This window comes from Pyricularia pennisetigena, assembly GCF_004337985.1.
Source record: "Pyricularia pennisetigena strain Br36 chromosome 7 map unlocalized Pyricularia_pennisetigena_Br36_Scf_8, whole genome shotgun sequence".
NCBI lineage: Eukaryota > Fungi > Ascomycota > Sordariomycetes > Magnaporthales > Pyriculariaceae > Pyricularia > Pyricularia pennisetigena.
This window is the reverse complement of record NW_021940920.1, coordinates 550924-578495: the sequence shown is the minus strand read 5'-3', so window position 1 is coordinate 578495 and position 27572 is coordinate 550924. Positions and strand designations below refer to the sequence as shown.

The window sequence follows — 27572 nt, the reverse complement described above, 5'->3', positions numbered from 1 at the left end:
CTTGTTTATTTCGTAAATTGGCCTGGGTTGATGCCTGACTGTGGGTTGTCGATATGTGACTCCTATTTATCATTTGCTTGGACAAGTGTAAACGTTGTTTCGATACTATTGGAAGTCATGCATGAGATCGGCTGGGCATAATTCCTGAAATAACTGTCAAAGTATAGCAGGCCTGACGGTTTTGAATCAAATCTGGAATAGATTGTTTGTTTGCTCTCTCAATTTTGGTTGAAGTCAAGATAATGACGCGGTCCCTTTCACGGGCATATTCGGGGCACTATCGAGAAGCCAACTAACGCGCGCCAAGATACAGAGGACTCAAGGGCCGTGATGCTGACTGACCATATCCGCGGGACGAGTATTCGCCACCGACTGTGCCGGGGCGCAAGCCACGGACGGTCTTGACTGGATGGACGCCCGTCCCCTTGTCCTTGCGGCTCTACGAGAGGCTCACGCCATTACAGCAGCTTGAAGCCACTTAGTGACGCAGCAAATTCATTTTCACTTCCACTTGTTATTTTTATTTTTATTTCTATTTTCATTTTTGGAAAAAAAAAAGTCGGAAGTATTTTTGCTTCTGTCGTGTTCCCAGTAAAAAAACAGAGATTACATCAGGAAAATCAAACAAAGTAAGTTCGTCCAGGTTCGGAATTGTGGCGGAATTTTGGGTGTTGAAAGACAGGGTCAAAAACCTGCGTCGGAAATAATGCGTGGCGTCTTTCCAACCGTCGTTTGTTGATTTTCCTAAAACATCGCCGTGCATACGGCAATACGCAGGCGCAGACGCATATGCACCCAATTAATTATTTCAGACGCGACCGCGGCATATATCCGTGGTTTTATGCGCGGACTTGGCGGAGCAGTAGTGTTGTCGACAGTTCACCTGTTTCGAATTATGATATTTTTTTTTTTTTTTGCGGTGTCTAAACGGATCATCCTCCGCATCCTCCACAAACTTTGGAGTAGTGTGTAAACTGTGTCTTGTGGATACTTGTGTGATAATGACGGTGCAGCAATACAGTACCAAGACTATCTAGAGGAGGATGCATCTATGCCCCATTGTTTCCTGTGGCTTTTTCTATTTCTTTTTCTTTTCTTTCACCCCTCCTCTTCTTATCATATCCATGGTACGGCAAATCTGATAACATGAGATTTCGGGTCGCAACATTGACGCGCGTTCAGAATACAAAGCGGGACCAACGACGAACAGAAGGACCTGAACAAGGGGGGTTTTTTCCTCCCCCTTTCTTGTCAAAAGAATTTGGATGGAAACAGAGGCGGTATACGGATACGTACTACCTACATGCATCTACCCAAGAAGAGATTGATTATATGATTTTTATTAGACCGCCCTGCTGATAAAGATCAGCACAGCCCAAAGGCGTGATGTGTGACGGGCGGTTGGTGGCTGGCTGATTACAAGATGGAGGCATTGGTTTCGCTCACAAGCACACACAAGTAGTGGGAGCAAGTCGTGTCGATCACCAAAAAAAAAGGGTGGGTACACACCACCTCTCCTCCTTTTTCTGTTATTGTTTTTTTTTTTTTTTTTTAAAATGTTTAGCGCTGTTTGCTTGCCCGAAACCCTGCCGATATTTGAGACTTGTTGAACCCTGACTGCGTAATTCTACATGGCAATTTGCTTGAGAATTCATTTCTCCAGTTATTTGATTTTATCTGTACGACGCTTGATCTGTTTCGTTTCTTGCTCAGTTACAGTAGCAGGCTGTCGCTACTGCACTCGGTTGGACATGGGTTGCTGGTCCCTTTCGTGCCAAGAGCCGGTGTCTTTGACTTCCATGTCAGCTCCCTCTCCTTGTTCGATATTTCCTGCCCGTACTTCCGTAGGGCCCAGAGAGACCCTGAACCAAACGAAAACCTAACTGCTGAGGTGCATTCGCGACCAAAGAGTACGCGTGTTTTGGTTGGTTCAGCCATCCAAGCAAATAATGGCAGATGCAACTTTTGCCCGGGTGCAACGGGATCCCTGATTTATTACCAACCTACATGACCTATTTCAGAAACACCTTCGTTTCTTCTTTGGCTTTCTCTTTTCATACTCTTGCAGTATTGCAAGCCTGATGCCCGAGACTCCATCCATAAGTCTTGCACTTTTTTGTTTTTTTCCTTGGTCCCCTGACTTGGACATCGAAGCGGAACATCCTCGGATTTCACCACTTGGCGTACGAACCCTTGCACAATACTGCAGAGAAACGGATTTGGAAGGTAGAACAGCCTGCCTAGCGGCGGAGAATTCGTGACTACCTTAGGTACCCGTACCTTGCCTTAGCGACTCAACTTCAGCATAACACGCCAGCCAACTTAGAGGTCAGTCAGATCAACGGGATAACACAAGATTGATGCCTCTCAAGGCTGATCCTCCATCCTTTCATTTCATCTCTGGCAATCAAACCTCTCCACATGCAAGAAAACAAGCAAAACACCTTGGATCCTTTCCCCAGAACCACTCACTGTACTCCTGACAGCTGAGAGTGGAAGAGCCCCGCCGTAAGGCCCACCAAATTTTTCGATGACTCCGCTAGTTTTCTCTGGTTTTATGATGTCCCCAGTTGGAGACGTTGTTGTGATAGCTCGCCAAAATACCTAATCGTGGAAGGCGCATATTGGACTCTTGGTCCACAAACAAAATAAAGCCACATGAATCTTTCTCCCTTTTGAACTGCAGTATTTCCCTCCCTTTCGTTGTTTCCCCTTATTTTTATTCCAAAACCACGCCATCTGAAAAAAAACAAAAATCATTCATTCTCCAACGGTTGGACATTTTCGTTGACTTGAACATCACCAGCCTGCACGAAAGGAACCTCGCGCGAGAAGCAGATATATTTGGACGGAACTCAGCTTTGCCAAAAACCACTGCTCACCAAATTCGCAGAGACCTTCTCACTTAGACGGTTGACAGCACAGACGGCACCGTTTGAGATTGCTGTCACCCTGTTTGGTACCCAACAGGCAGAAAACGACCCGAGTCAGTGGTTTCCAGCCGCAACCTCAAGCTGGACCAAGATACCACCAAGATACAACGTGCACCCCGACCGTGGCAGCTCTCTTGACGAACCTACCTACTTGCTTGCGGCGGCTTGCGCACTCAAGCTGCCTCAGTATTTATTTTGAGCTCAGCCACCGATATTCCGCGAGGGGAGGGATTTTGAGGACAGCATCAACAGCGTGCAGTTTGGCAGCGAATTCATCATGTCGAGCTTCATCCCCTCATCGTTTCGGCCATCGCCAGGCTCGGGCACACTGCGCCACGGAAGATTCGATCGCTACCACATGGACGACAAGGGCAAATCAGCCAGATCCTCGCCGCATCGGAACGACCACTACCAAGATCACGAAGATGAGGACGAGCAGTTTGTCCTGTCGATTGCAGGCACACCAATAAAGGAGGAAACGCCCAAGCTAACCGCCTCTCGACAAAGTAATTTGGCTAGCTCATGGGCAAGCTTCGAATCTAAAGATTCTCGAGACTCGAAGACAAACTCTGGTATGTTGAGAAGTTTTTCTGCTTTTGCCATTCTTCCCTCCACTGGAGTCTATGGAGCATAAAGTTGCAATGATGCGACATCTGCTACTGATCTCAGTTTGTGGGCTGCTCTTTTTTTTCTTTTCTGGTGTTGTTTTCTCTTTTTGGTTTGCGCCCCCAAGCACCCGAACACAGCCCATCCCTGCCACAAGCCCCCTCCAACTCAGCCCAATGGTGGCGTGCGGGCCGCCGATCGCGGGGTAGTTACCCGCCGCGTACAGCACCGTGTAGTCAAACAGGGCACATCCCCAGCACGTCTCGGGACCTTAATGGCCGCCTGCGAAAGGGTCCACTACCCATGGCGCCATGTCTCATGGCCTCGCAGCGGTAACTTCGTCATCACACAGGAGCTTTGCATACTACACACTAGGGTTGAACAAGTCGTCAACGCGAGACCCTGACAGCATTGGCGGCAGGCCTAGTGGTCATAACTCATAGAGATTCCTCATAGCCACCGGAAAACATCATTTCCCTTGCACCCCCGGATTATAACTATGCGTGGTCGCCGAGTGTACATCTCTTCCCGACATGCATCCGCTTATCGCGCTAAAACACAACCCTTTGAACTACTGCGTCATCCTTTGCTTCTGGGAAGTCATTAATTCGCCTGTCGGCTTCAAAAAACCGTCTTGGCATTGTTTTGCCTATCCACATATATCTTTGGAAACCACCTAGAAACTGTTTGTTGTTCCAAACTGACATTGTTCCTCCGCCGCCTTTGATAAGATGACCTGCAGGCAACCGCTTCAGAGATGACGACCGGAAAATTAGACGCGGATATGGAACGCAGTCGCCCGATTGCTATCGAGATGCCGGCGAAGCGGATGGTCGGAAAGCAGCAGGCACCAACCCCGACGGCACCGTTGTCAGCACGGGGAGATCTGCCAGGGTGAGTTGCTGTGCCGAACACTACCTGGCATGCATCATTAAATTATGATCTCATGTCTAGATGCAATTGATCGCTTGAGCCGCACTTGCTAGGATACAAGGAAGCTAATTCGCGTCGCAGGGGTTATTTTCCTGAACATGAGGATCGGAAGCGGGTTCATCGTACCCATCCTTTTCATGCAGACATCAAGGAAGCCCGGAAGAAATCGATTGCCAGGGCCGGGGTAGACTGCAGCCCAGAGCTTGGAGATGGCTCGCTGAGGCATGGCAGTTCATCCAATACCTTGTCCTCATCGGTAGCTGCCGGACTGGCTGCTCAAGATGGCGGGTCTGGAAGCTCCGGTCTCATCAGTGCCATGGCGGCAAAGAGTCGTTCTTCCTCGGTTGACCACTCTAGCTCGCCATCAATTTCCGCGTACAACCCTACTGGTGCCGAAGACAACCTGCTGCCGATGGGTAAATATTACCCGACAAACTGGGAGGCCCGCAAGAAAGCGAAACGGGCGAAGCAGGCATCAGCGAAGGAACAGCCGCATCATGCGGGAGCATCACCCGACGGTTACTTTCCCAAGCAACCTAGTCCTTCCATGTCACCTAGAATTGCCTCTCCCTCGTCATCGGTCATGTCAAAACCCGAGAACCCCGCAGTAACGCGGGCAAAAGCACCTCAACTCAAAGGTCACAGCCGGTCTGACTCCGAAGCTAGGCGCCGTCTGCAGCAATACCAGCGTGACATGATCACACAGACCAGCCTGGGCGCGCACAGGGTCCTCGGCACCCAGATCCAACAGCTTGGTGCAGATGAAGTTTTCCAGGCGCTTAATCAGCTCCCAGCTCTTCATAACTTGCATTTACCTCCCAGATCTCGGGGGGATGTCTCATCGGGAACATCACAGTTACCCTCCAACGCACTTGCAGGCAGCTATCTTACGGCTGTTCAGTATAACATCCTGTCCAAGCCGGCCTCGCCTCGCTTGCAACCCCTTGGAAGCCCCGGTGGTCCCGTGACGCCCATGGATCTCAGCTCAGCCTCCGAAGATAAGAGCCTGGGGGCGGCAGGACGACCAAGGATGCCGGCTAGCATCAACACAGCACCAGCCCGCGATCGGCGACATATCAGTCAAGGATCTTTTCCTTTCGGACAAGTGGATTCGTAAATCCAGCCTTTGATATTGGCATACGATTGGAGGAGTCACACGAAGCAATGCATGCATATTGGTCATAGAGGAGTTCCTTATTTTCCCCGCTCGTCTTTCAATCTTGGTCTTTGAATGGACACAGCCCTTGTATCTTGATACCCCACATGAATTTACCATAGTACTCTTTGCAGAGTTCCTTACTTTTTTTTTCTTCTACAATTTGATCGTAAAAACCCTCACTCCACTCATTTGTCTGAGTATTTGGATCAACACACAACACCAAGCTCGCTTGGCACATCGGACATACTCATCTCATTCCTTGACCCTCGAGTGTCCATGGCAAGAGTTTATAAACGGAGGGGTTTCCGGGAGTACATGATGTTGAATGGACGCGAAACATGATACTGGATGAAAGACGAATAAACACAATAGACTAGAGAAATGGAACAGTCTCCGCTTCATAGCCCGAAAGCCACTTTGAGTTGGCACAAGGAATACACTTAAGTCGACTGTCCTAGGCAAATTCGATACCTTTATCTCGCGCAACGGTGTGACTGATGTCGTTAATTTGATAATATCTAACTTGCCCGAGATGTCAGGTTACACATGGCACGCAGAAAAAAAAAAAACAAGTGTGCATATGGATTGTTATGGACGGGGATTAATCTATTTATGTACGCTTGAAAATAGTTTTACGCTCCATCTACGCTGAAATTTCAACATCACTCCCACTTTTCTTTTCGCATTTGATTTTGAACTAGGTGACCATCAAGCAGGCTGGCAGTAATTAGCAGGGAAGCTGCCCTTACGCCCACCAACCTCGCCCTCCCACCAGTCGTCAGCCGTCTGGGTCTTTTTGATGACCCTGATCCGGTCGCCGGCCTGGAATGACAAATCACCCTTGCCCTGTCCCGGGAACGCAAACATGGCGACCACAAACTCGTCCGGCGGTTTTGCGGCGGGGATGCGCGGTTTCGGCGGGGGCGGCGGCGGGGGCTTCTTCTTGGCCGCGATAGAAGCGGCGCTGATGCTGGATGATGATGGCTGGCGATGGGGTTGTGGGTGGCTGTAGCCGCCCGGTGTGCCGGCTGGCGAGTGCGAAGGCCGGTCGTGGCCAAAATAGTCGACCGGACCCTGCGTTCTTGGACGAACGACAAGGGGTGCCGAGGACGGCTCACCAAGCGCCGTTGCGGTCGTAAAGTCTGTAGCGCGGAGGTGGGCGCCGCCGAGACCCGGGCGCGGGGAAGGCTGGGCTGGCGGCGGGGGCGCTGGCGCCGAGGACATGCGTTGGAGCCGGCCCTTGGGGTCGTTGCCGGGTATGAGGCCAGTTGAGGTGCGGCGCAAGGCGTCAGATTGAGGCGGAGCGGCCATACGGCGGGCCCCAGGCTGCTCGGGCTGCTCGGTAGGCAGGCGCATTGACATATGAATGGCCTTGCCGCGCGACACGCAGCCGATCTGTTCCATCTCAGCTTGAACTGGCTTGAAATCGGCGGTCCAGTCGGCGACGACCTGCTCCATAGGAGGCGGGGGCGATGGGAAGCCAACTTCCTCGCAGTAACCGTTGAGGAAGGTGTAGTAAAGCCCAAGAAGCTTGTTTTGTATAAGAACGTGACAGCCGAGCAAGGGCGGAACCATGTTGAATGCGGCATTGACGATGTGCGGCAGCGTCTCGCGCAAGTGTCCATCCGCAATGTGGAATTCCTGCAAATTTACAGAGTCAGTATAATGCCCGCTGACGCTCTTGGCCCCGTGCCGCTCAACGCACCTCTGCTAAGTTGTTCATGTCTTCCTGCGCCTTGACCAACTGATTCTCTTCCTTGGGCGTCTTGCCTGACTTTCTTGCGAGCTTGTTCACTTTGTCCTGTTGCTTCTCGTAGTCAAGGCGCTTGTTCTCGCGCTTTTTGATAGTCTTGCGAATAGGCTGTATGCAATCCCTAGCATCCGTGGCCGGCTTTATGACACGAGGTTCTATCTGGCCAATTTCCTCCATCAGCTCGTCCTTGAGCTCGCGGTAAACCTCGCAGAGCCTCAGGGTGCGCTGTAGCTGTGATTCAGGCGTCGGTGTCATCTCTTTCCCGTGGCCATCGGTCGCGCCGACAATGGGGTCGTATAAGCCTTCATATTCAGTAGCTATCCCGAGCTGTGAGGTTACAAGGGAAATCCAGGCCTCTCTCCAAGATTTGGCGCTGTCAATGATCTGTGGAAGGGAGAGAAAGATTGTTAGCCGAGGTGTGACAACGGTGAAGCAAGGTGGGCCAGCTTGGATAACTTGCCTTGAGAAGGATTTTGTCGGCATCCTCAAAATCGTTCAGCATCAACGAGACTTTGGCATTGTCGCCTGGCCCCTTGCCGACCAATTTGCCCCATGATCTCGACACCGACTGCATCCTGTGGTTGTGGTCGCAATGATGCTTGAGCTCCTGGTGTTGCTCTGTAAAATTGATCCTCGGCAAGCCAGGTTAGGCGGGAGAGTTGGTGTTCAATACTCGGCACAGGAGGTGGAACGCTAAGTGTGGCGTCAAGCCCAAAGCAAAGTGTCGGAGTGTGGGGAACGAGTCGGCTTGAGATGAGAGGATGGTTGGGTGGCTTGAGTCTAATGTGCTGGAGGATTGACGGGTGAAGTCATGCCCAGTCAAAGACGCGCATCACCAATCTACCCTTAGGTAGGGCCGAGAGTGTGTGAGGGTGCGTGTGGTTAAAGATTGGATTTGTCTACCGACTTGCGTGTCGTGTTCCAATGCCCCCTCCCCTGGGTTGGAGGGCCAGAATAGCCTGTTTCCAGGATCATGATAGTGGGGCACAGGCAGCCACTGCAGGAGACGAAGACTGTGCGGGATCCTGGCGCACGCAGTGTTCGGCACAAGCAACAAGCCATTGGGGAACACAACCATGACCGAATTACGTGCCTTTTGCCTGCCTCATCAATCATCCCAATCTCTGGCTGCGACAGACTAAATTAGGAGTGAACTGTGCGGGGGGATGTCAATAGCCATTCAAACGCATAGATGAACGGTGTTTGGCATTCTGTTGACCGCCAGCACCTGTAATCGAAAACGATGACGGCTTTTTACGGCCATGTTTTTCAATAGTCAACAAGCATGTACCCCGCCCTAGGCAAGCAATACATACATGTCAGACTTGAAGCTGGTCAGTAGTAATATGGGTTACTTTTTTAAGTTATCCGCAACGGCGGACTGACCTTAGCGGGGATGTCCCAGAAGCCACTCGCTGGTAGCCGAAACAATGCACCAGTAAGGCAAGCCAATTGGCCCAGCCTTTACCTCCACGTCGGTGGACGCTTGGGCGCCTGGAGAGGAAGGGGAATGTGGAGGGGCTCTCGTACGGGTTTAGCCAGAAAGAGACATCTGTCTGCGTAATAGTGTGTGGGGATGCACGTGACGACCAACAAATGTGCACCTATTACAACGATCTTGGGCGAGCTCATCAATTGCCCCCAAACTGATCTATAACTTATCTGCGAACATGCAGACTCGTATCTCTGACCAAAGGTCTTGATATCGTCGAAGGGATTTGCGGCGCTCGGTCATCATCTCGCAGAAGAACAGTTGTATTCTGACGGAATCTCGTACATTTCCAAAAGAGGGAAACAACTTTTTTTTTTTTTTTCTTTAATTGCTCGCTCTGCCTGGAGATCCATATTAAAACACAATTGACCAATGATAAACACCTCAGCAGCCCCTTACCTGGCAAACCAACAGAAATCAATTGTGGGCTAGTTTACTTCAGTCACACCAAAGGTGTAAACGCGCGTTATCAACGCTTCAACCAACACGCGTGTGTCTAGAAGCTACATGTTTGTAAATATGAAAGAGTCGCATGTCTTTGCTTCTAATACGTCACTTCATTCTGAGATTAGCGCATCTTAAAAAGGACTTCCGATTCGTTCAAAATTGTTTGCGATCCTGTCCAACAAAGATGTCATTGAGATGCTCTCCAGAAAGCCCAAGATGGAATCTGTGTATACCATTTCACACGGTGCCTTGGGAGGGGCTGCCTGGACTATGGCTTTATCCCCTGAGCTGAGAGACTCAGACACATCTGACTCTGAACCAGAGCGACCAGCGCGCGCTTCTAATGATTCATCAAGCGAAGACGATGAGGGCGACGACGACAACGACGACGACGACGACGAAGATCACCAAGCAAAAGAGGATAATTCCGAGGAGGGCGACATGTCCGACTCAGACAGTAGCTCTTCCTCTTCTGAGGAGAGCCTCAAGTTGACATCCGACACAAGCTCTTCGGCACCCACCAGGAGCAGATCAGCGTCCAAGGAGGTTGACAGGGTTCTCGCTGAACAGATGCAACTCTTGCAGCTGAGCCCAGAGGTCAATGAGCTATCCGAGATCAAGACCGTGCCTCTTTTCACAGAGAGTGTTCGCAGACGTGCGGTGGACTTGGCTCCTTCAAACTCGAGCCCTTTCCCCCAGTATGGCCTGCTTGGAGGAGTCACTTCCGGCGCCAACGGAGATGAGGCACCGGCAGATCCGCGGGTCTTTTACAACATCGCGGCCCCATCCAGCGTCTTTATCTGTGGTAGTCAAGGTTCTGGCAAAAGTCACAGTCTGTCGTGCCTGCTTGAGAACTGCCTCATGTCATCGCGTGCAAACGTTTTGCCCAGACCGTTAACCGGAGTCGTTTTTCACTACGATACATTCGTATCTGATAATGGAGGTGAGCCCTGCGAGGCTGCGTATTTGGCTTCGAATCAGAATGTGAAAGTCAGGGTTCTATGTGCGCCCACAAACATCAAGACGATCAAGGTAAGTTTCACTCCGTAAATCCGAGACGCAAGACCATATACTCATACCTTCTCCATACAGGGAGTATATTCCAAAATTCCTAACGTGACCGTTGAGCCTCTTCGCTTAAATGAGAGCGATCTCAACACTAAACGAATGATGTCACTCATGGCAGTGGACGACACGCAGGGCATCCCGCTTTACTTGCATGTCGTCCAACGCATCCTGAGAGATCTGCGACTGGAACAGCAGCAAAAGCCTGACAGAGCTGATGGACGCGTTGCTCCTTTTCAGTACGCAAAGTTCAAGATGCTTCTCGAGGAGGAGAACATGACGCCAGCGCAGCTTGCGCCGCTGAAGCAGCGTCTCGATACCCTCGAGAGCTTCATGGTTGGCAAACAAGTTCATGCGTACCACTCGACATACGTGGGCGTTGCGCCTAAGAAGATAAAGGCCCGGAAGAACGAGCAAGGAACGGACTGGAGCCCCGAGGTATGGCTGCAGAGCACCTCCATCGCAATGTCTTTTGTGAAACAAGCAAATTACTGACACTCGTCTAACCACCCCCCAAGCCCGGAAAATTGACGATCGTGGACTTGTCTTGTCCCTGTGTGCAGGCGCAGACGGCCTGTTCACTCTTCAATATATGTCTGAGTTTGTTCCTCGAACAAGACACCAAAATTGGACGAGTTGTTGCACTCGATGAGGCTCACAAGTACATGGGCGGCGGCACAGAGGGCACAGAGTCCCCAGACTCACGTACTCTGACCGAAAATCTACTGCAGACGATCCGGCTCCAGCGGCACCAAGCCTGCCGCATTTTCATCTCTACTCAGGAGCCGACGGTCTCGCCAGCCCTCCTTGATCTTTGCTCTGTCACTATTGTGCACCGATTCACATCCCCAGCGTGGCTAAAAGTGCTGAAGCAACACCTGGCAGGCGTCAGCTCCTCGTCGTTGATGCTGGAGAAAGCAGCATATGGAGGCGACCATGGTGAGGACAGCGGCGAAGGCGTCACCGCAATCAAGCTGCGGGACAACAGCGGCTCGGTCTCTGCCGACCCGGAAGTGGAGGTGTTCTCGCGCATCGTCAAACTGCGCGTTGGCGAGGCGCTCGTGTTTGCTCCCAGCGCCGCCATCGGTGTCAATACTGACAGCCGTATGAAACGAGGCGAGGGCTCTGCCTTCCGCAAGCTGGGAAGTGGTATTCTCAAAATCCGGACTCGAGCCCGAATCACTGCCGATGGGGGTCAGAGTATTATGGCGGACTAGACCTCATCGACCTCTAAAATCTGGGATCATAGAAAGAGGGCAGCAATGTCAAAATTAGATGATAGACAAAGAAAGACAATAAAGACAAGGGAGAGAGGATTTAGAGTGATACCAGGGCAGGCATGAGAAGAGGTCAACATGTGACAAAAGACACAAATTTCTGTTCCGTACATCGGTGTCCAGTGCGCTGCCTTGTACATGGAGGGACGACCAGCGGCCACTACTCTAGAGGCAACCAGCACGGCGCCGCCTCAAGTCCGTAGCAACACCAAGCACGTGGTCACCGCATCTATCCCAGTTAATGACTTTTGTTTATTTACGGCTGAACAAGATTGATTAGATTGCAGAATTGCAATTGGAAAAAAGAACAAGTTGATGAAAGCCCTCTGCAGGGGTGGGTGGACTGATTGCCATGCAGGTGACAATATGCTCTCTATCTACAGTGTCCAAGTCTACCGAATTTTTTTTGGTTGACTGCCGCGTAAACGCATCGACGCACTCAGCAAACCACTCCTCCGCTTGGTCGGTCGTTGCTTCCCCAACAATCAAAAATGGCCGTTAACATTTAACAAGTTGGGTGGGTGCAAGGTTCAGCCCGAGAGCAGCTGTAGGTAGTCGGCTGGAGGTAGGATATTAGATACCTCGCGCTTTGTTACCCCTCGGCCTGGTCGACAGCTGCATAATTGCTTTCACATGTCGCCACCACAGACGGGCTAAACGCTTGGGGGGTTCAACGGTTAATTGCTCACCGCGATGAGAAAAAAGAAAAGAAAAAGAAAACAAAGTGCATCGATGGATATACTTCCGACAAAGAAGCAAAAGAACCAAAAAAAAAAAAAAAAAAAAAAAAAAAAAAAAAAAAAAAAAAAAAAAAAAAAAAAACGTCCAAAATCCCCAACTGTTTACATTGTATTTTTCCGAATGGCGCCACAAAGTTGTCGTTGTCTAGTAAAAACAAGTCTCCGCATTCTCCGCCCCGACAATCACTTGGGGACGGATACCTACCCAACAGACTACTGCTGTCGCGGCATTCCCCTCGATACGGTACGACTTTTTACGCGCTACAAAAGTCCCCTGATGAACCATTGCGCTTAGTCTTTTCGCTCGAGCCCTGAAGCCAGACTTGCGGGATCCTGCTAGGCTACTGTTTAGTAGCACACCTAAAACTCTTTACCGTTGGGATGAGCAGGCGCTTATGCAGCGGCAAGCCTCCCAGGTCAGGGCTGATCAAAGCTTCACCGACCTTTTTTATCTCGACCACTTGGATCACGGCTCCCGCACGTGCATACAAAGACGATCATGTACACATCAGACGGCAGCTGTTTGCCTGCTAGCTCTGCCAAGAAGTAACAGTTCCGGCTCGTAAAAATGCCATTTTTTTTTGGGATCCCGGCTCGTGTTTTCCGAGCTCCTGGCGTTGCTCCTGGTCCCTCAGACAAACCTTGGGTTGTGCCCGGGCTGCGGACATTGGCTGCTCGGAGCTCCCACCTGCATGTCCGGGCCCTTGTCCTACCCACCAGCTTCAAATATCTCGTCGACGGCCGTCTCGATTCCGTGATTCTAAACACTCTGCTCATCATCTCGTATACCCACTCTGCTCTCAAATCTACCTATAGAAACAGACAAAATCGCATAAAATACAGAAGCGTAAACCAATCATGGGTCGTAAGTTTACACGGCGGCTTATGCAAAACCACAGTTGAGCCTGTCAGCTTTTGCTAACCTCCGTCTCCTTACCACCGCACAGTCTTTGATACCAACGACTCCTGGGAGGTTTGGACCGAGATCTCGGGCGTCCAGCGCGAGCGCGCCCTTGAGCTCATCCACGACCATGATTACTTCCTGCACACGGCGGACCCGCAGTTCGTCTCGTACCAGGCCGAGACGATCGACTCCAAGGACGGCCTGACGCGGCTGCCGGCCGACATGCACGCCGACGCCACGGGCCCGACCCAGTGCTACGCAGTAACCGACAACATCCCAGGCCCCATCGCCAAGCTGCTCCCCGGCAAGTCAACCGCCGTCAACCACTACCAGCTCACCAACACCACCCAGGGCATGTTCATCAACTTCAAGGGCGCCATGGGTCTGGTCTCGGACCGCAAGATGACCGTCCGTGACGCCGGCAACGGCAACATCAGGCTCGTCCAGGAGGTCGGCCTCAAGTGCAAAAAGATGATGCTGAGCGTTCTCAGGGGCCAGTACGAGCAGCACTGGAGGAGGATCCACGAGGAGTACGCCAAGAAGATGGGCGGTGACGTCGTCGGCCACTCGGACGGTCTGACTTCTGCTTGATTGTGATATCCATTCCTGGCCTGACGTGCTGGGCTGTTATTTTCTTTCGATGGTTGATTTGCCTCGACATCATCACTTTCCATGGTACCTAGATTCTTGAAGACTAAAAAAAATTTTGTGCATACGTTGGCCGCAGCAGCCCGTATTTTCAGATAGACCCCTTTCATGGGCGAGATGACATATAGTCTGCTTGTGAAAATCTCAATTGGTTTCTTGATAAAAAAGAATCGTCACTGCCGAGAGTGTTTGTTATGAGTGGTGGGTGGATGCAGGAAAAATGGCGCTTTCACAACAATCTTTTACTTACAGTTGCAAACTCTTGCCTTTCACGAAAAGAAGGCTTAGAAACGACAACGAAACAAAAACAAAACGAAACAAAAACACCCTCTGGATTTATTCCGTTGCACCAATTTAACCAAAATTAGTCCTCCCAAAATCAAGCCACGTTGACCTCCTCCCTCTGACATCCATCTGCAATCCAGCTTCAACAGACAGCCTCTTGCACCAGGCCCCATGGCCCGAGATGAACCCTCGCCAGCCCAAGCCGCGAAAGCCCAAGCCCTGGCTGACGGCATCCTGACCGTCGTGGGCATCACCCCGCCCACGCTCTCCGAAGATGAGGTGCGCGGGGTGTGGGCCTTTCTGATAGCAACACAGCGCGAGGGGACGACGGCCGCGACGCGCCGCCAGACTGACAGGCTCCGGGCGATTGATGGTTTCGAAAGTGCCGTTGGGGATCTGAGGATGGTCTGTAATGATGCTGTTTACGAATCGGAAGTGGGCGATACGAGGGCTGGCGACGATGGCGGCAACCCATGTCCCGATAGAATTTCAAAGACAGTACCCAATTTCGCCAAGGTACTAGACGCGATAAGACGGTCGCTGTCCAATATTCAGGCTTTGCCAGCTGCCAGTGAAAATGGTGAGCGACCGGTCGTCAAAGCTCCTCATTGAGCCAGGGGTGGTCGAGGAGCTGCTTGGGCGTCTTCCTGTCCTCGGGCCTCCATCGGACCATACTCCATATCAAGTCCTCAAAAGAGTCATTCTTCAACTTGAGTTCGTGCTTGTGGTTGGTGCATTCCATGCGCAGAGCTCCTGCAATGACATTAACGCCCCTGTTAGCTTCTGACAAATAAAGGGATGTGGGAGCCTTGTTGGTTTGAACAAGACTGTCTAGCTTGGTTGAATAATGAAAAAAAAAAAAAAAACACTATTATAAGCGAACCTTCTGGAGTAAAGTAACGACTGCTGAAGCGTCCTCGCTCAAGCATTTCCATGGGTGGTGGTCCGATTCTTGATACGATGGAAGCCATGTGTGACGTCGAGTCCCAATGAAGGAGCGGATCATCATCGTCACAACCGAGGGATCCATTGATGAGATATTCTCTGCGCCACATTTTCCAGAGCTGAATCGCAAAGCACAGGTCAGTCAACTGATTTGAAAATGATCAACAGGCAGCTGTCGAAGAGGGACTTGTACTAACCATCAAACCCAAGCTCCAAACATCAGCAGCGAATGTCACCTCAAGACCCAAAAGAATCTCGGGCGCCGTATACATGGATTTTGGAGTACCCTCAGGGTCCCAAACCTCATACGCCACTCTCGCCTGCCCAAAGCTCCCCAAAAGCACCTTGGAAAAGTTGGTGGTGTTGCCGAGCTTGTCCTCGTCAAACGGCGTCGACCGATAGAGCGTAAAGTCGGTGCAGTCCCGGGCCGTAACCGTCTTGACGTAGGGCCGGGCGGCCGTGGTCCTGCTCTGCGGCCTCCGGACCAGACCCAGCGTCTCCCTGACGACCGTCTCGTTCAGCGGCACCCTGTACCCGACGTGGGCCTCGCAGATGTTGCCGTGCACGAGCCCGCACTCGGTGTTCAGGTAGTCGAGCGCGAGCAGCAGCTGCCTGGCGCCGCGGCGGAGGTGGTGGTTGCGCCAGCACGCGCTGGAGCAGACCGTCGCCCAGTACCGCCACATGAGCTTCTGCACCAGGCAGGCGTGACGCTCGTCGCTGGGAATCAGGTCGGCAGAGGGCTTGCTCGTCGGGCCGCCGGGTCGACGGATCGGCTCCACGGGTCGGGTGTGGTTGATAAAGGGATAGCCTGGATGCTTGGGGTTGGCGTGTATCGACATTCGGCGTTGGCAGTCCTCTTGTCGGTCGGACTCAGGGGAGAGTCGGGTGCAGATCTTGAGCGCAACAAATGTTTCTGACCTGAGGTCGAATGCCATCCAGGCTGTGGAAGACTCACCCCAGCCGAGCTTGACGAGAGCTGAGTGCAGGTAGAAGGTGTGATTGTTGGTCAATTCTTACTCACAATACAGATGTTGAACATTATATGCAGATGCGATGCAACTCACTTTGATAAGAGGTGCCCTTTATCATCTGACCGAGCTGGACGGGATAGAAATCACCCCTAGCAAAGTTTCTGTGGCTCTCCTCCTCAAACAGGCTGCCATCGTCCTGGAAGTTGGTGCACTCGAATGTCGGAACTCTGTACAAGGTAGCTTGAGATGGCTTCAAATGCTCACAAAGCACTTTGGACTCCCTCTTGAGGCCATCGCGGACCTTCTTGCCGCAAGCCTTGAAGTCTAGGTATGAGCGAACGAGGCAGTTGTCTTTAAGGGACGAGCCACCCCTTGCTCCGGTCGGGTTCTGCGGCATTTCGCATGAGCAGGGCTTGGCTATGACATATATAGATAAGTCGGTGTGTATTTGTTTGACGTAGACTGCCTTTTCCTGAACAGGGTTGGTCGAAAAGCTGCGAAATAATTTAATCAAATTGAAAGCGCTGGTCAAGCTGTACTGAAAAAGGAGGCAACGAAAACCCCACGAGCGAGACGAGCAACTTATGCCCTGTTTGTGGAACGCATCTGCGCCGCAAGTGAATGCGAAAGAAAACGATAAAATTGTTCACTAGGCAACGCCTGGCCCGAAATTCATGAAAACGTACCATGTGAAATGCATCTCGAGAGTTGTATGTAGTAGTATTTAAGCACGCATGTTTAGAACAAACTCTAAATCCTTATGCACGTCCACCGCAACTCTATAGAGTAACCCTCTTCTCGGCAAACTTAAGCTCACCGAATGTCTCCTTGATCTCGGGAATGGCGGCCAGGTTTTCAAGATATTTGACGACTGTGGGAGCAGACTTGCGCATCTCGGCGTCCAACAGGGAGCCGGCAGCAAAGAACAGGGGAGCAAAGACCATAAAGTCGGCATAGGTGAGCTTGTCGCCGACAAGGTACTTGCCGTTGCCCTTGGCTAGGGTGACCTCGACCTTGCCGAGGGCACGCTCAACGCTGGCGACGCAGGACTTGTAGCGGTTCTCGTCGGCCGGGTACAGCTTTATGACGCACATGACGAAGACGGGCATGCAGTTGGCCAACAGCTCGGTGTCGGCGAAGAATGCCCACTCCATGATTTTACCTTTGGTCTTGGCGTCGGTGCCGAGCAGCTGGTCGGCGAGGTTGCCAGCGGCAGCGGCGTAGTAGGCCATGGCCGCCGACTCGGCGATACAGAAGCCGTCGGCAGTCTCCATAACGGGGATCTTGCCGAGGGGGAACTTGGCCAAGAATTCCTCCGACTTGTTGGTAACACCCATCTGGAAGTCAGGATGGCTGACGATCTCGAGACCACCAAGCTTGCCGATGGCTTGAACCTGGATTGATATTCTTGGTTAACTGATGGGCTTCTACACCTAATCGACCGGGGAGCTGTAGTATAGATAGACCATATGCCTCTGTAACAGCGGCCTAGCAACATCGAGAACTTACCCTTGCAACACGAGGGTCCGTGGGCCACGAGTAAGTAGTAGCGAAAGGAGCCATTTTATATGTGCTTTTTCTTTTTGAGCTGGGGACTGTCTGTTTCCGGAGTGATTGAAAGGGCGAGGTGAGGGTATTTTGAAGGTGTCCGGCACAAAATATTCACCAGAACCAGAACGAGGTGTTTGAGCAGCCAACCAGGTCCCCTTTATAACTACGAGCTAAAGTGGGATGCCGCCGAATCCCATGGGAGATGAGGGGTCTGTTTCCTCATGAGACCCTGCATTGGCATGGTTTGTGAGGACTGGAACCGGAAGGCGTACAGGGACCAGGAGCGACGGCCAGTCAAGAAAGAACAATCAAGCCACTACCCCACTAGCACCTGGCCACGGAAGGAAAAGGGGAACCGCGGACGCCAAACGAAAACAAAAGAAAAAAAAATACCTACATTAACTCGTCCTGGGTCCCATTTTATTGGAAGGTCAAGGGTGAGAAGCTTCTCGAAACCAGCCCCATGCCACCTTAGGCCCGACTGAATGATGCGTGGCCTCAACTTTCAAATCCAGCGGGGTTCTGTTGGAGTTTTGTGGTGGCATTAAATAGTTCCTGCCCGAGACCCATTTGGACTCAACGGACGTGGATCGTGGGTGTTCCGGTCTGATTGATTTTAGACCCGTTTCGTAGTGTAGGGCGATCTACCGATAGCCGTCGAGGGGTTGTCGGAGGGAAATATGGAGCCGCCCGCATAACGGCTCCGGTATCCCACCCAGGCCACCATACATGGCAGGCCCATTAGGTCCAGCCGCCATGCATCTAATTATTACTAATGAGGTACGAGGCGTGGAATGAGACACCAGGAGCAGTAGAATATCCACCGAGCCATATCATGCAGGGAATATTGGTATATGCCGATATATGAGAGGCCCATGAGCTCAAAAGAAGATGGGGAGATTGGGTTGAATTGATACAAAAAAGCGGTATCTTAGAGCTGATGATGTCGATAAGCTTGAATTTAGAGTGGCTGTCGGTCTTGAATGGAGGAATCGAGAGCCTGTTCATGTGCCCTGGGCTCTTTTCACTGAGGAAATGGCCCTCATTATTTATTCGTGGGGGTGGTTTTGCTGGCTAGTGGAGTTGAAACAGTCGTGAGGGTTAGGGTTCAAGTACAAGATCGACAAACATGTGTTGAAGGCGGGGCAATGTTGGTCTTCCGATTTTAGGTCAGCGCCCTGTGGCATGTCTTGTTTGACTCGTCAGCATTCCTCATCGTCCGCACGTCTCACCTCTTCTTCAGGGTAGCAGTATCCACTGCCGCAATGGCAGCTGCCCCAAGCAACGATAACGATGCCATCATCCTGCAGTTTGAGGATATGCGCCGGCGCAGTGAAATCCTCTTGAATGAGTTACAACAGCTTGAGCAACTGGGAAACCCCAACAGCAGAGACCTGATCCTCCCCGGCCAGCTACAAAATGGCTGGCTGACAGTCCCTGGTATCCGACCCATGGTCAATCGAGTCAAGTCGGAGACTCTGAGTCTGGAACGTGCCTTGCAAGACTACAAAAAGCGGTTACCGTCGGATTCCGAAGACGATCTGGAACTGGCAAGGAAACGATTACGTAGCCGCCTTGTGTCTTGCAACCTGCCCTCGGCAGAGGCGCAATGGGATGTCATAAAGCGCTGTTCTGATCTGAGGGCTGTCGGTCAGCAGTTCTCCCGCACCATGGCTTTGACTCATGGGGGAAAGCCGCGGCCTCAATCACTCAACGATCAAAAAAAGGAGTCCAGGAAACCTGTGCCACCTGGGCAGCTCGCTCTTGTCGACGCTATTGTTGATGGTGGTGCGGAATGGATCCGCGTCATGAGCATTACAGAGGGCCGATTGCTTGAGGAGATGGCCGCGGGTGGCTGGGATTGGGGGTGCGAGGACAGTGACGACGAAAACGAAGGCTCGGGCGACGCGGCAGGAACTGGAGGCAACGATGACGGCGGCGACGACGATGAGATGGAGATATCGATCATTAAGACGATCAAAGGTCTTGTGCAAGCCGCCGAGATAAACCAGGCAACCACCCCAGGAGCCAGCGCAATAGGTTCAGGCGAGATAAGGATACACGTGGTGCTTACCAGGATACGCGAAGGTTCGCAACCAGAAATCGACAGGCTCCTTCGTCACGCCCGAAGAATGGGACGCGGCAACATAAAGGTCATAATTGACGGCACAGAGTCTGGCATCTGCAGTGAACCAATACCTCCTCTTGAAAAGGCCTTGCAAAATCTAGTGCCGTATTCAGGCTCGCCTGAAAAGTATCTCACCGAAAAGATCAATCTCGATGCTAGCACCATGATTGCATTGATCTCGGACATCTCTCATGCGCAGATCGAGGTTCAGGATTGGCACCGCAAGGATATCCAAAAGCAGATACAGGAGGAGGACTCCGGGTCCAATGCGACAGTCGCCAAGTTCCTCTATCCGCTGCTAGTGGACAGAGAGCTGGTTTGCACCCTCGGTGCCGCACAACGTGTTTGGGACATTGTCAGCATGATGGGCACAGGAGGCGAGCCTTCACGAACGGCGCTGCTCATACCTCGCCCAGGCCAAGACCCAGAGCTGACCGAGGAGGAATCATTGAAGAAGTTGCGGGAACACTGTGTCCATCCTGTACCAGATGGGCTCAGGCTGCCCATCAAGATTGTTGATGCCAAGATGACGGAGAGATGGGAGGGTCTGGTTGAGGATGGGAAACTGCCCAAGGTGGTCAGACCCATCGCCAAGGACCTTCTCAATGAGGTCAACATGGAGTCGTTTCTGTACGGCTGGGAGGTCGGCATCACAACAGTGACAGCCAACGGCTCTCTTGCGCAGCAAATCGGCAGAGCTCTTGAAGAAGATCAAATACGGAGACGGCAGACCCAGAAAGGAGAGGAGGGCTCCAACTCACCGCCACAGGCACCGTTGATATTGGTGCACTCGGTCAGAAGGTCCCTTGGAGCCAAGGGACAGCCGAGAGAGCGTCGGAAAACCAACGGCGGTACCAAAGAATAAAACCTATTTATGACATCCCCTGCGGTGATGCATGCATACATTGTTAAATTTCCGGTGACACCAACTACAGCAAACCATACTCGCACGCCGAGGTAACCCTCAAAAACGCATGGAAAACACCCCACTCACCGTCAATGATAGCAAGTTTGACGGCCTTGAAAAACCGGTTCAGTGTCACCGAGAACCTTTGGTTTTTCCTCATGCCTATTTTACACTTGCCTGGCCCACTTCTTTCAGGAAGCTTTCAGCCCGCAATGCTTGATTTATCCCATCTTTTAACCTGGTTTGCGGAGCGTCCGACAGACTTTAACGCCAGCAGCTGTCAAAAAAAAAAAAAAAAAAAAAAAAAAAAAAAAAGTTACACCAATGTCTAGTGTCAGGCACCTATGTGGCAATCTACATAGGGATCTCTTGACATGTCGCACGTGGCAGATGCATTGGTTTTTTTGACCCGCGCCAGGCACATGTGAATTTAGGAGATCCACTGACTGACTGCATATCAACTGTTTCTGCAGCGCTGGTTCGACCCACCTTTCATGGCAGAGGAATTAACAACAACTTGTGTAATTGCCGAAAAGAAAACGAATTACTAAAGTCGCAATCGAACGGACATAAGTTTCTCCCAAAAATTCCTTACCAGTAGGAATCGAGCTGTAAGCAAAGAGTGAGTGTGTTTCGATGAGAGATCGACAAGGGTTCTCCGCAAAAAGTCGCGCTCGCATGCGGGAATCATGACGTATTCGATTCACGTCGCCCATCACACCGTGCAAGTCGGTTCTGTGACGCGCTGTCACCATCATGGAATAATGTGAATATCGACACGATGATGTCGCTGGAAGGTGGGTACTTGCTCAACGGAGGCGAGATTTTGTCTGGATTGGTCTTGACTGTCCAGGTTATAAAAGAAAACATAGGAAGCAGATATCGTAGTTTTAGAGTTAAACTGAGAACCCTGCTTGGCATTGAACTCAATTGGACCAGTTTACAAGGAAAACCCAGGTTCGAAATTTCGTCAACTTTACTTCAAACAATAAATATCAATACTTAAATCGCATAGTCAAAGCATGGCAACTGCGCAAGCTGTATACGCCGCCGAGAAGGCCATCGGCCACCAGGAGGGTGGCATCACGAGACAGGATGTCTCTGACTACACCGAGACGGGTGATCCTAGCCAGACCATGAAGGCCCTGGTTTGGATGGGAAAGAACAAGGTCGAGATTGGTGAGTGAAATCACGCCGGGTCGAAATGAAGAACTCTTTCAAGGCTGACCTCCTTCCAGCGGACATGCCCAGGCCCAAAATCATCGAGCCTAAAGATGTCATCCTCAAGGTCACAGGCAGCACCGTCTGCGGCTCGGATCTCCATCTCTTGCACGGTACAGTGATCCAGATGAACAAGAACGACATCTTGGGACACGAGTTCTGCGGCATCGTGGATGAGGTTGGTCCCGAGGTCACCAAGTGCAAGCCTGGGAAGCGCTATGTGGCTTCTTTCCAGATTGCATGTGGAGAGGTATGCATTGGTGTCCCCCTTGATGATATTGCCCTTGGTTTAGGCTCCAGAGCACGTTGGCTAATTCCGCCCTTTATTTAGTGCTTTTACTGCAAGCAAAAGTTGTCTTCGCAATGCGAGCGCACAAACGACAACACCATCGCCAAGTCTATGTACGGCAGCCAGACGGCCGGCATGTTTGGGTACAGCCACTTCACCGGCGGTTTTGCTGGAGGTCAGGCCGAATATGTGCGCGTGCCTTTTGGAGACGTGAAGTAAGTACCGGTGACAGGAGTGGTTTCTTCTTCCGGCGGATGGGAGTGTCTGGCTTTCTGCGTTGAGTACAACTACTAACCTTGTGAATCACTACAGCTTGCTTGAGATTCCTGACGACGTTCCTGATGAGAAAGGTTGGTTGCTTTTTTTTTCATTTCCCACGTCTACGAGCAAGACAATTGCTAACGCCACTCCCCATTCCAGCGCTATACTTGTCCGATGTCCTCCCCACATCATACAACGCTGTGAAGGACACCGCCGTCTACCCTGGAGATACCGTGGCCGTCTTTGGAGCCGGCCCCATCGGCCAGATGGCTGGCTATTGGGCGCTGCTCGAGGGTGCCGAGAAGGTGATTTTCGTCGACACGGAGCCCCGGCTGTCATACATTCAGTCGCGGTTCAACGCTGAACAAAAGTCCAAGACCACCTGCATCGACTACAAGACGCTGTCATCTGGCGTCACCACCAAGGAAACGGTCGTGTCCAAGCTGAAGGAGATGTGCGGCGGAAGGGGACCCGACTGCGCCATCGAGTGTGTGGCAGGCGAGTACCCCAAAGGCTGGGCGCACTGGTTGGAGATGACGCTGGGTGCGGAGACGGACACGAGCGAGATTCTCAACGAGATGATTGAGGGAGTGAGGAACTATGGCAGAGTTGGCGTCACTGGTGTCTACGTTGGATACGTAAGTTTATTTTTTTCTTTTTTGACGTGTCTACTCAAGTCCGTTCCTGGGAAGGGAGACGTCCGCTGACCGAATCTCGCGTCAAAAAGACCAACCACTTCAACATCGGCTCATTGATGCAGCGTGGTATTCGCCTGATCGGAAACGGGCAGGCACCTGTGCACAAGTACTGGGACGAGTTGCTGGCGAGGATTCAGTCCAACGACTTTGACCCCCTGCAGATGCTTTCGCACCGCGTCAGGCTTGAGGACCTCGACAAGGTCTATTACAAGTTTGAGAAGAGGGAGGATGCGATGCAAAAGGTCTTTGTGGAGACCAAGTTCTCACTGCCCAGAGCCAGCGGCACACCTGAGCTTACTACGTACTAAGCGTAGTAGTGCAAGAGGGGTAGCTGGTGAGGTGTATTGATTGCTCTCTCAGGCAGAGTATGATTTTTGGAAGTTGAGTGCAATTACCATGACAGCAGGCGGCGTACAGAGATATGTCTATTTTGAACGAAGCGATATTTCGAGAATGCAATATATGTATCCATATATATCCATCTAAATGTGCCATGTTCCAAGCTCCGCAAATATGGTCAATATCCAGTCATCAATTCATGTAGTAGTTTTTCACTTGTTTCCTGGGTTGGCTCATGGTTTATTTCGAGCTTGCATCAGAATCATTGTTCCTCTGCTGTTCACCAACAAGCCGACGCTGCGAGTTGGGAATCCATTTTTCTGCGTCCCCAAACCTGTCAACCGTCAGCCCAGCCCGGCCGGGGTTCTTCATACCGGCCTCGAGCTGTCGCTGGTAAGAAACGTTGCGCAACCTCTCGTGCTCGGCCGGTGTGAGCTGAAGCTATTATTTTTTTTTTACGCAAAACCAGTATTAGCAGTAGTTTATGTCTCGGTTTGTTATGAGCAGGGTTCGGAGAAGGGGGTTCTTTTTTTTAGCGGGATTCTCTATATCCCTTACATATATCTCAACTCCAATCATGTGTATCGCAAGAGCAAGCCACAGCGCGGCCCCAAAGCTGAGCACCAGGGCGCTGCCGACGGTCGCCTCGTTGCCGCGCATGTCGGCATCGACGACGGCGACGGCGTGCGCGTCGTTCCCGGAATAGAAGCCCTCGCACGAGGGAAACAGCGCAAGCACCCTGGCGCGACCGCCGCCGGCCATCTCGTAGTCGATCTGGGCGCACTCCCGCACGGTCGCGTAGCCGGCGCGGCTGTTGACGAAGATCATGACGACGAAGACGAGCCGCATGGTGATGATGGAGCCGGCGTAGGCCCAGGCGCGCAGCATCCAGGCGCGGTGCTGCTCGATCTGCAGGCGCTTGACGTTGTAGCAGGCCGCCGCGAGGGCGGCGACGAAGACGACGGCCAGGAACCCCGTCGCGGTCTGCGTGTCGACGGTGCCGCCGGCCGCGACGCGCGCCATCATCAAGGCGCCGGCCGTCGACGCCAGCGAGAGCAGGACCACGACGTAGCCGTTGACGCGGTGCAGCAGCATGGCGCGGTGGCGGATCGCCGGCACGAACTGGAAGCAGGCCAGCAGCGACGCCGGCACGATCGTGAAGAGGTGCAGCATCATGCCGGCCTGGACGCGACCGCCCTCAAAATAGTGCTTCTCGCTGCGCTTGGCCGCGCGGAAGGTGCCCCAGTAGTCGAGGTACGGCATGCGCGCGAGGCTAAAGCCCATCAGGGCGCCGCCGAATATCAAGAAGAGGATGAAGTTGTAGCCCTTGGAGAAGCCGATGGGGTTGTACATCTTGCGGCAAAAGGCGACGAAGCCGTTGGCTGGTGGCCTCGTTGGTTGGGCCATCTTTGTAGAGGGGGTTTTTGTCAGGGGTTCAGGGGCTAGTGGTGTGGAGCTGTTGAGATTGGCGGTGGTCTGTATTTCGAGGTGGTAAAGGAGCATGAAAGATGATCAATTTTTTTTTTTTTTTTTAGGAGATGCTTCACAATCTTGAAATGAGCAGATTGCGTTGATAATAAATTCTTTGAGTGTTTTGGACCACTTTCTGTGAATAGGAGAGACTGCTTGTCTTGATGTATTCATGACTACTAAGAACAGATGTGGAGATATTTTTCTGTTTTCCTTTTGTAACATAGGAATTCGTACCGCCTTATATACTACTGTAAGAAAAAATAAATAAATACTGCCAAGCTACCATTCGCGCATCTACGCTAAAGAGTCTAGTAAACGATGCTGCGAATGCGAGTGCAAATGCGATGGTGATGTTGATAGAAGATCCCTTGAACGATTTGTTTCGAGGCAGTGCGGTCGGCCCAACTATGTCCGCTTATACCGGGCGACAGCTCGCATTCGCTTCCCGCACTCCTGGGACCGAGCATTGTTGTTACATCTAAGAGAGATAAGCATAAAAATTCCTCGATTGGAAATTTGTGGAGACACGGAAAAGAAAATCAGCAGCCCGGAACGACCTTAGCAGTCACGACATTAGGCTATAGAATCAAAGTCAGCCCTGCGACAAGATCTGATCTTTGGGCTTTGGGGCGGTTTTCGGTGCAACATTCCACCGCCTCTTGCTAAATGGTATGCATCACCGACACTTGCGTAGGGTAGGATCAGCCTTGACGTCGGTGCGTGTTTATCTCAATCCGAGTCCCGACTGCAAATGAGGCGCTGCCCCGTCACACAGAAAATCAAATCAAATCAAATCAAATCCTGCTTTTTCACCGCCGCCAACATGCGTCTGTCTAGTCGGGCTTTTTCTCACATGCGGCATTTCAACCAACGGCAGCTTTTTTTTTTCTTTCTTTTGCTCGTGTTGCTCCGATGACGCCAAAGATTGTGCTTTCTTCTTACTCGCAAATCATGGTAGTAAGTAAAAGATTTTGCTAGAAATCATCTCGCCGGCAAAGAAGCAGTTTGACGGTCCCGGGATAATGTTACTCAGAAGAGCCCCTGAGACGATATCAGGAATGGGCGAGGGAGGCGGTCCAGGCGTTGGAGAGCAACTTGGACCTGAAAGCCCCCAACTCCTCGACTTGCTGGCACCTATGGGTTCCGATATGGAGCTCTGAATACATAAATCTCGACAGAGACACTGCCGTGAGTAGAGGGTAATTGAGTGGTACCCATGTCAGCAACCAATTTTCTTTAGTTCAGGAAACGGCCGAGGAAGTTTCATCAATGGTTAAAAGCCAGTTAGATGCACCTCATGAAAGTGAACGACCGTGTATTTGCCGGCCCCGGTTGCTTCAATACCACGATCCTCAAAATATCATATCCATCCACAAGTATTCATTCAAATACTCATCCAGCACTCGACCAGTCCACAAATGCCAGTCATCGCTCCCATCCCCAAAGTACCCAGGCAACGGCATCCCTGTGAGGCTAACACGGCTTCGATCGTCGGTGATTCCGGTGGTAAAAGTATCACTGGTGACGTGCCAGTTCAACTGACTACCTTGCTTTGCATCCTGTATTCATCAAGTGTATTCTCTATAAGCTCTATGTTTCATGGGCTTCATCTCGTTTCACCACTTTTTTTTTCGTAAACGGGTACCCCTTTAAGAATTCCCGAGTTTCTGTGGTTTTGGGCTGGATCCCTCCCCTCGTCTAGGCCACCGTGAACCCGAAGGCGGGTTGCAGCCAACGCCTCCACCTGCTGGGAAAAGGCTTGTCCAACCACACCCCATAAAAAGCCTTTCCCTCCAAAAGGTAGACACGATCGTTTGTCGTCTCTCGAGCGACCAGCGCATTGGACGGATGAACGGCTTATCGCGATCGCGCTCGACGGGGAGCTATATTCGTATCAGTAGTTGCTCGGCTGGAAAATAGCGGTCGTCTCAATAAAGGAAAAAAGAATTTTGGTTTCGTCCGCAGTTTAAAAAAAATCAAGGCGTCATGATATACCAGTTCGGGGGACCTAGAGTGGGCATATATCTGGCCGTATCGGTCAAAGCGTTGGGCTTGGAGTCACTCAGCTGTTAGTAATTGCCTTTTGAATACTTTTCCTTCTTTTTAAACTTTCCCTGGTACGCGGGAGGCAAAGAAAAAAAGTCAAAATGGTACGCGGGCAAGCAAGGCAGGCAAATAAAATGCAGAGGCACATGCAAATGACAACCATCAAAAAGCACCAAAAGAAGTCAAAAATGGCATGCAAGGAACAGATGAAGTGGGTTTACGCAAGGCACACAAGGGGGCTGCTCTAGGGCTCGGGTTTGTGTTATATCTCGTGATAAGATAATACCAAAACTAGGAATTAGTAGGGTCGTCAGTAAGCCACGCGGATACATACATAATCTTTAGAAGAAGGACTATTATTCCTCTTCCTTGAATCGAAAAAGGAGACGCAAACGGTTCCGTCATAAGTGGAACAACTCGCCCAAAACTGCCATGATCAATACCACTGTGACTGTCAGTAAAGCGAAAAGAAAGAGCAATAACTTTTCTGCTGTTTTCTTT

The 27572-nt window shown here is 51.5% G+C and overlaps 8 protein-coding genes across 8 annotated transcripts; 5 read left to right on the top strand and 3 right to left on the bottom strand.

The window, feature by feature from the left end:
• Window positions 1-3210: 3210 nt before the first annotated feature.
• On the top strand, window positions 3211-5589 carry PpBr36_09289 (uncharacterized protein; the record flags this gene model as incomplete). The annotated part of the gene is made up of 3 exons (XM_029896410.1): window positions 3211-3517; window positions 4271-4433; window positions 4554-5589. The coding sequence occupies 3 exons, from the start codon at window positions 3211-3213 to the stop codon at window positions 5587-5589; spliced, it is 1506 nt and encodes a 501-aa protein (XP_029744783.1).
• A 750-nt stretch (window positions 5590-6339) lies between these two features.
• Window positions 6340-7867, bottom strand: PpBr36_09288 (uncharacterized protein; the record flags this gene model as incomplete). Its single annotated transcript, XM_029896409.1, has 2 exons — window positions 6340-7272; window positions 7337-7867. The coding sequence occupies 2 exons, from the start codon at window positions 7865-7867 to the stop codon at window positions 6340-6342; spliced, it is 1464 nt and encodes a 487-aa protein (XP_029744784.1).
• Window positions 7868-13263: 5396 nt separating this feature from the next.
• On the top strand, window positions 13264-13900 carry PpBr36_09287 (uncharacterized protein; the record flags this gene model as incomplete). Its single annotated transcript, XM_029896408.1, has 2 exons — window positions 13264-13270; window positions 13353-13900. 2 exons carry the CDS (start codon window positions 13264-13266, stop codon window positions 13898-13900), a joined length of 555 nt encoding a protein of 184 aa, XP_029744597.1.
• Window positions 13901-14413: 513 nt separating this feature from the next.
• On the top strand, window positions 14414-15029 carry PpBr36_09286 (uncharacterized protein; the record flags this gene model as incomplete). Its single annotated transcript, XM_029896407.1, has 2 exons — window positions 14414-14758; window positions 14808-15029. 2 exons carry the CDS (start codon window positions 14414-14416, stop codon window positions 15027-15029), a joined length of 567 nt encoding a protein of 188 aa, XP_029744726.1.
• PpBr36_09285 (uncharacterized protein) lies at window positions 14838-17721 on the bottom strand (the record flags this gene model as incomplete). Its single annotated transcript, XM_029896406.1, has 6 exons — window positions 14838-14995; window positions 15126-15306; window positions 15385-16163; window positions 16252-16570; window positions 16950-17552; window positions 17668-17721. The coding sequence occupies 6 exons, from the start codon at window positions 17719-17721 to the stop codon at window positions 14838-14840; spliced, it is 2094 nt and encodes a 697-aa protein (XP_029744598.1).
• Window positions 17722-18974: 1253 nt separating this feature from the next.
• PpBr36_09284 (uncharacterized protein) lies at window positions 18975-20702 on the top strand (the record flags this gene model as incomplete). The annotated part of the gene is made up of 1 exon (XM_029896405.1): window positions 18975-20702. One exon carries the CDS (start codon window positions 18975-18977, stop codon window positions 20700-20702), a length of 1728 nt encoding a protein of 575 aa, XP_029744599.1.
• Window positions 20703-21766: 1064 nt separating this feature from the next.
• On the top strand, window positions 21767-23521 carry PpBr36_09283 (uncharacterized protein; the record flags this gene model as incomplete). Its single annotated transcript, XM_029896404.1, has 6 exons — window positions 21767-21923; window positions 21983-22215; window positions 22297-22469; window positions 22567-22604; window positions 22675-23153; window positions 23243-23521. The coding sequence occupies 6 exons, from the start codon at window positions 21767-21769 to the stop codon at window positions 23519-23521; spliced, it is 1359 nt and encodes a 452-aa protein (XP_029744593.1).
• Window positions 23522-23792: 271 nt separating this feature from the next.
• Window positions 23793-25055, bottom strand: PpBr36_09282 (uncharacterized protein; the record flags this gene model as incomplete). Its single annotated transcript, XM_029896403.1, has 2 exons — window positions 23793-23993; window positions 24111-25055. 2 exons carry the CDS (start codon window positions 25053-25055, stop codon window positions 23793-23795), a joined length of 1146 nt encoding a protein of 381 aa, XP_029744594.1.
• Between the last annotated feature and the right edge of the window lie 2517 nt (window positions 25056-27572).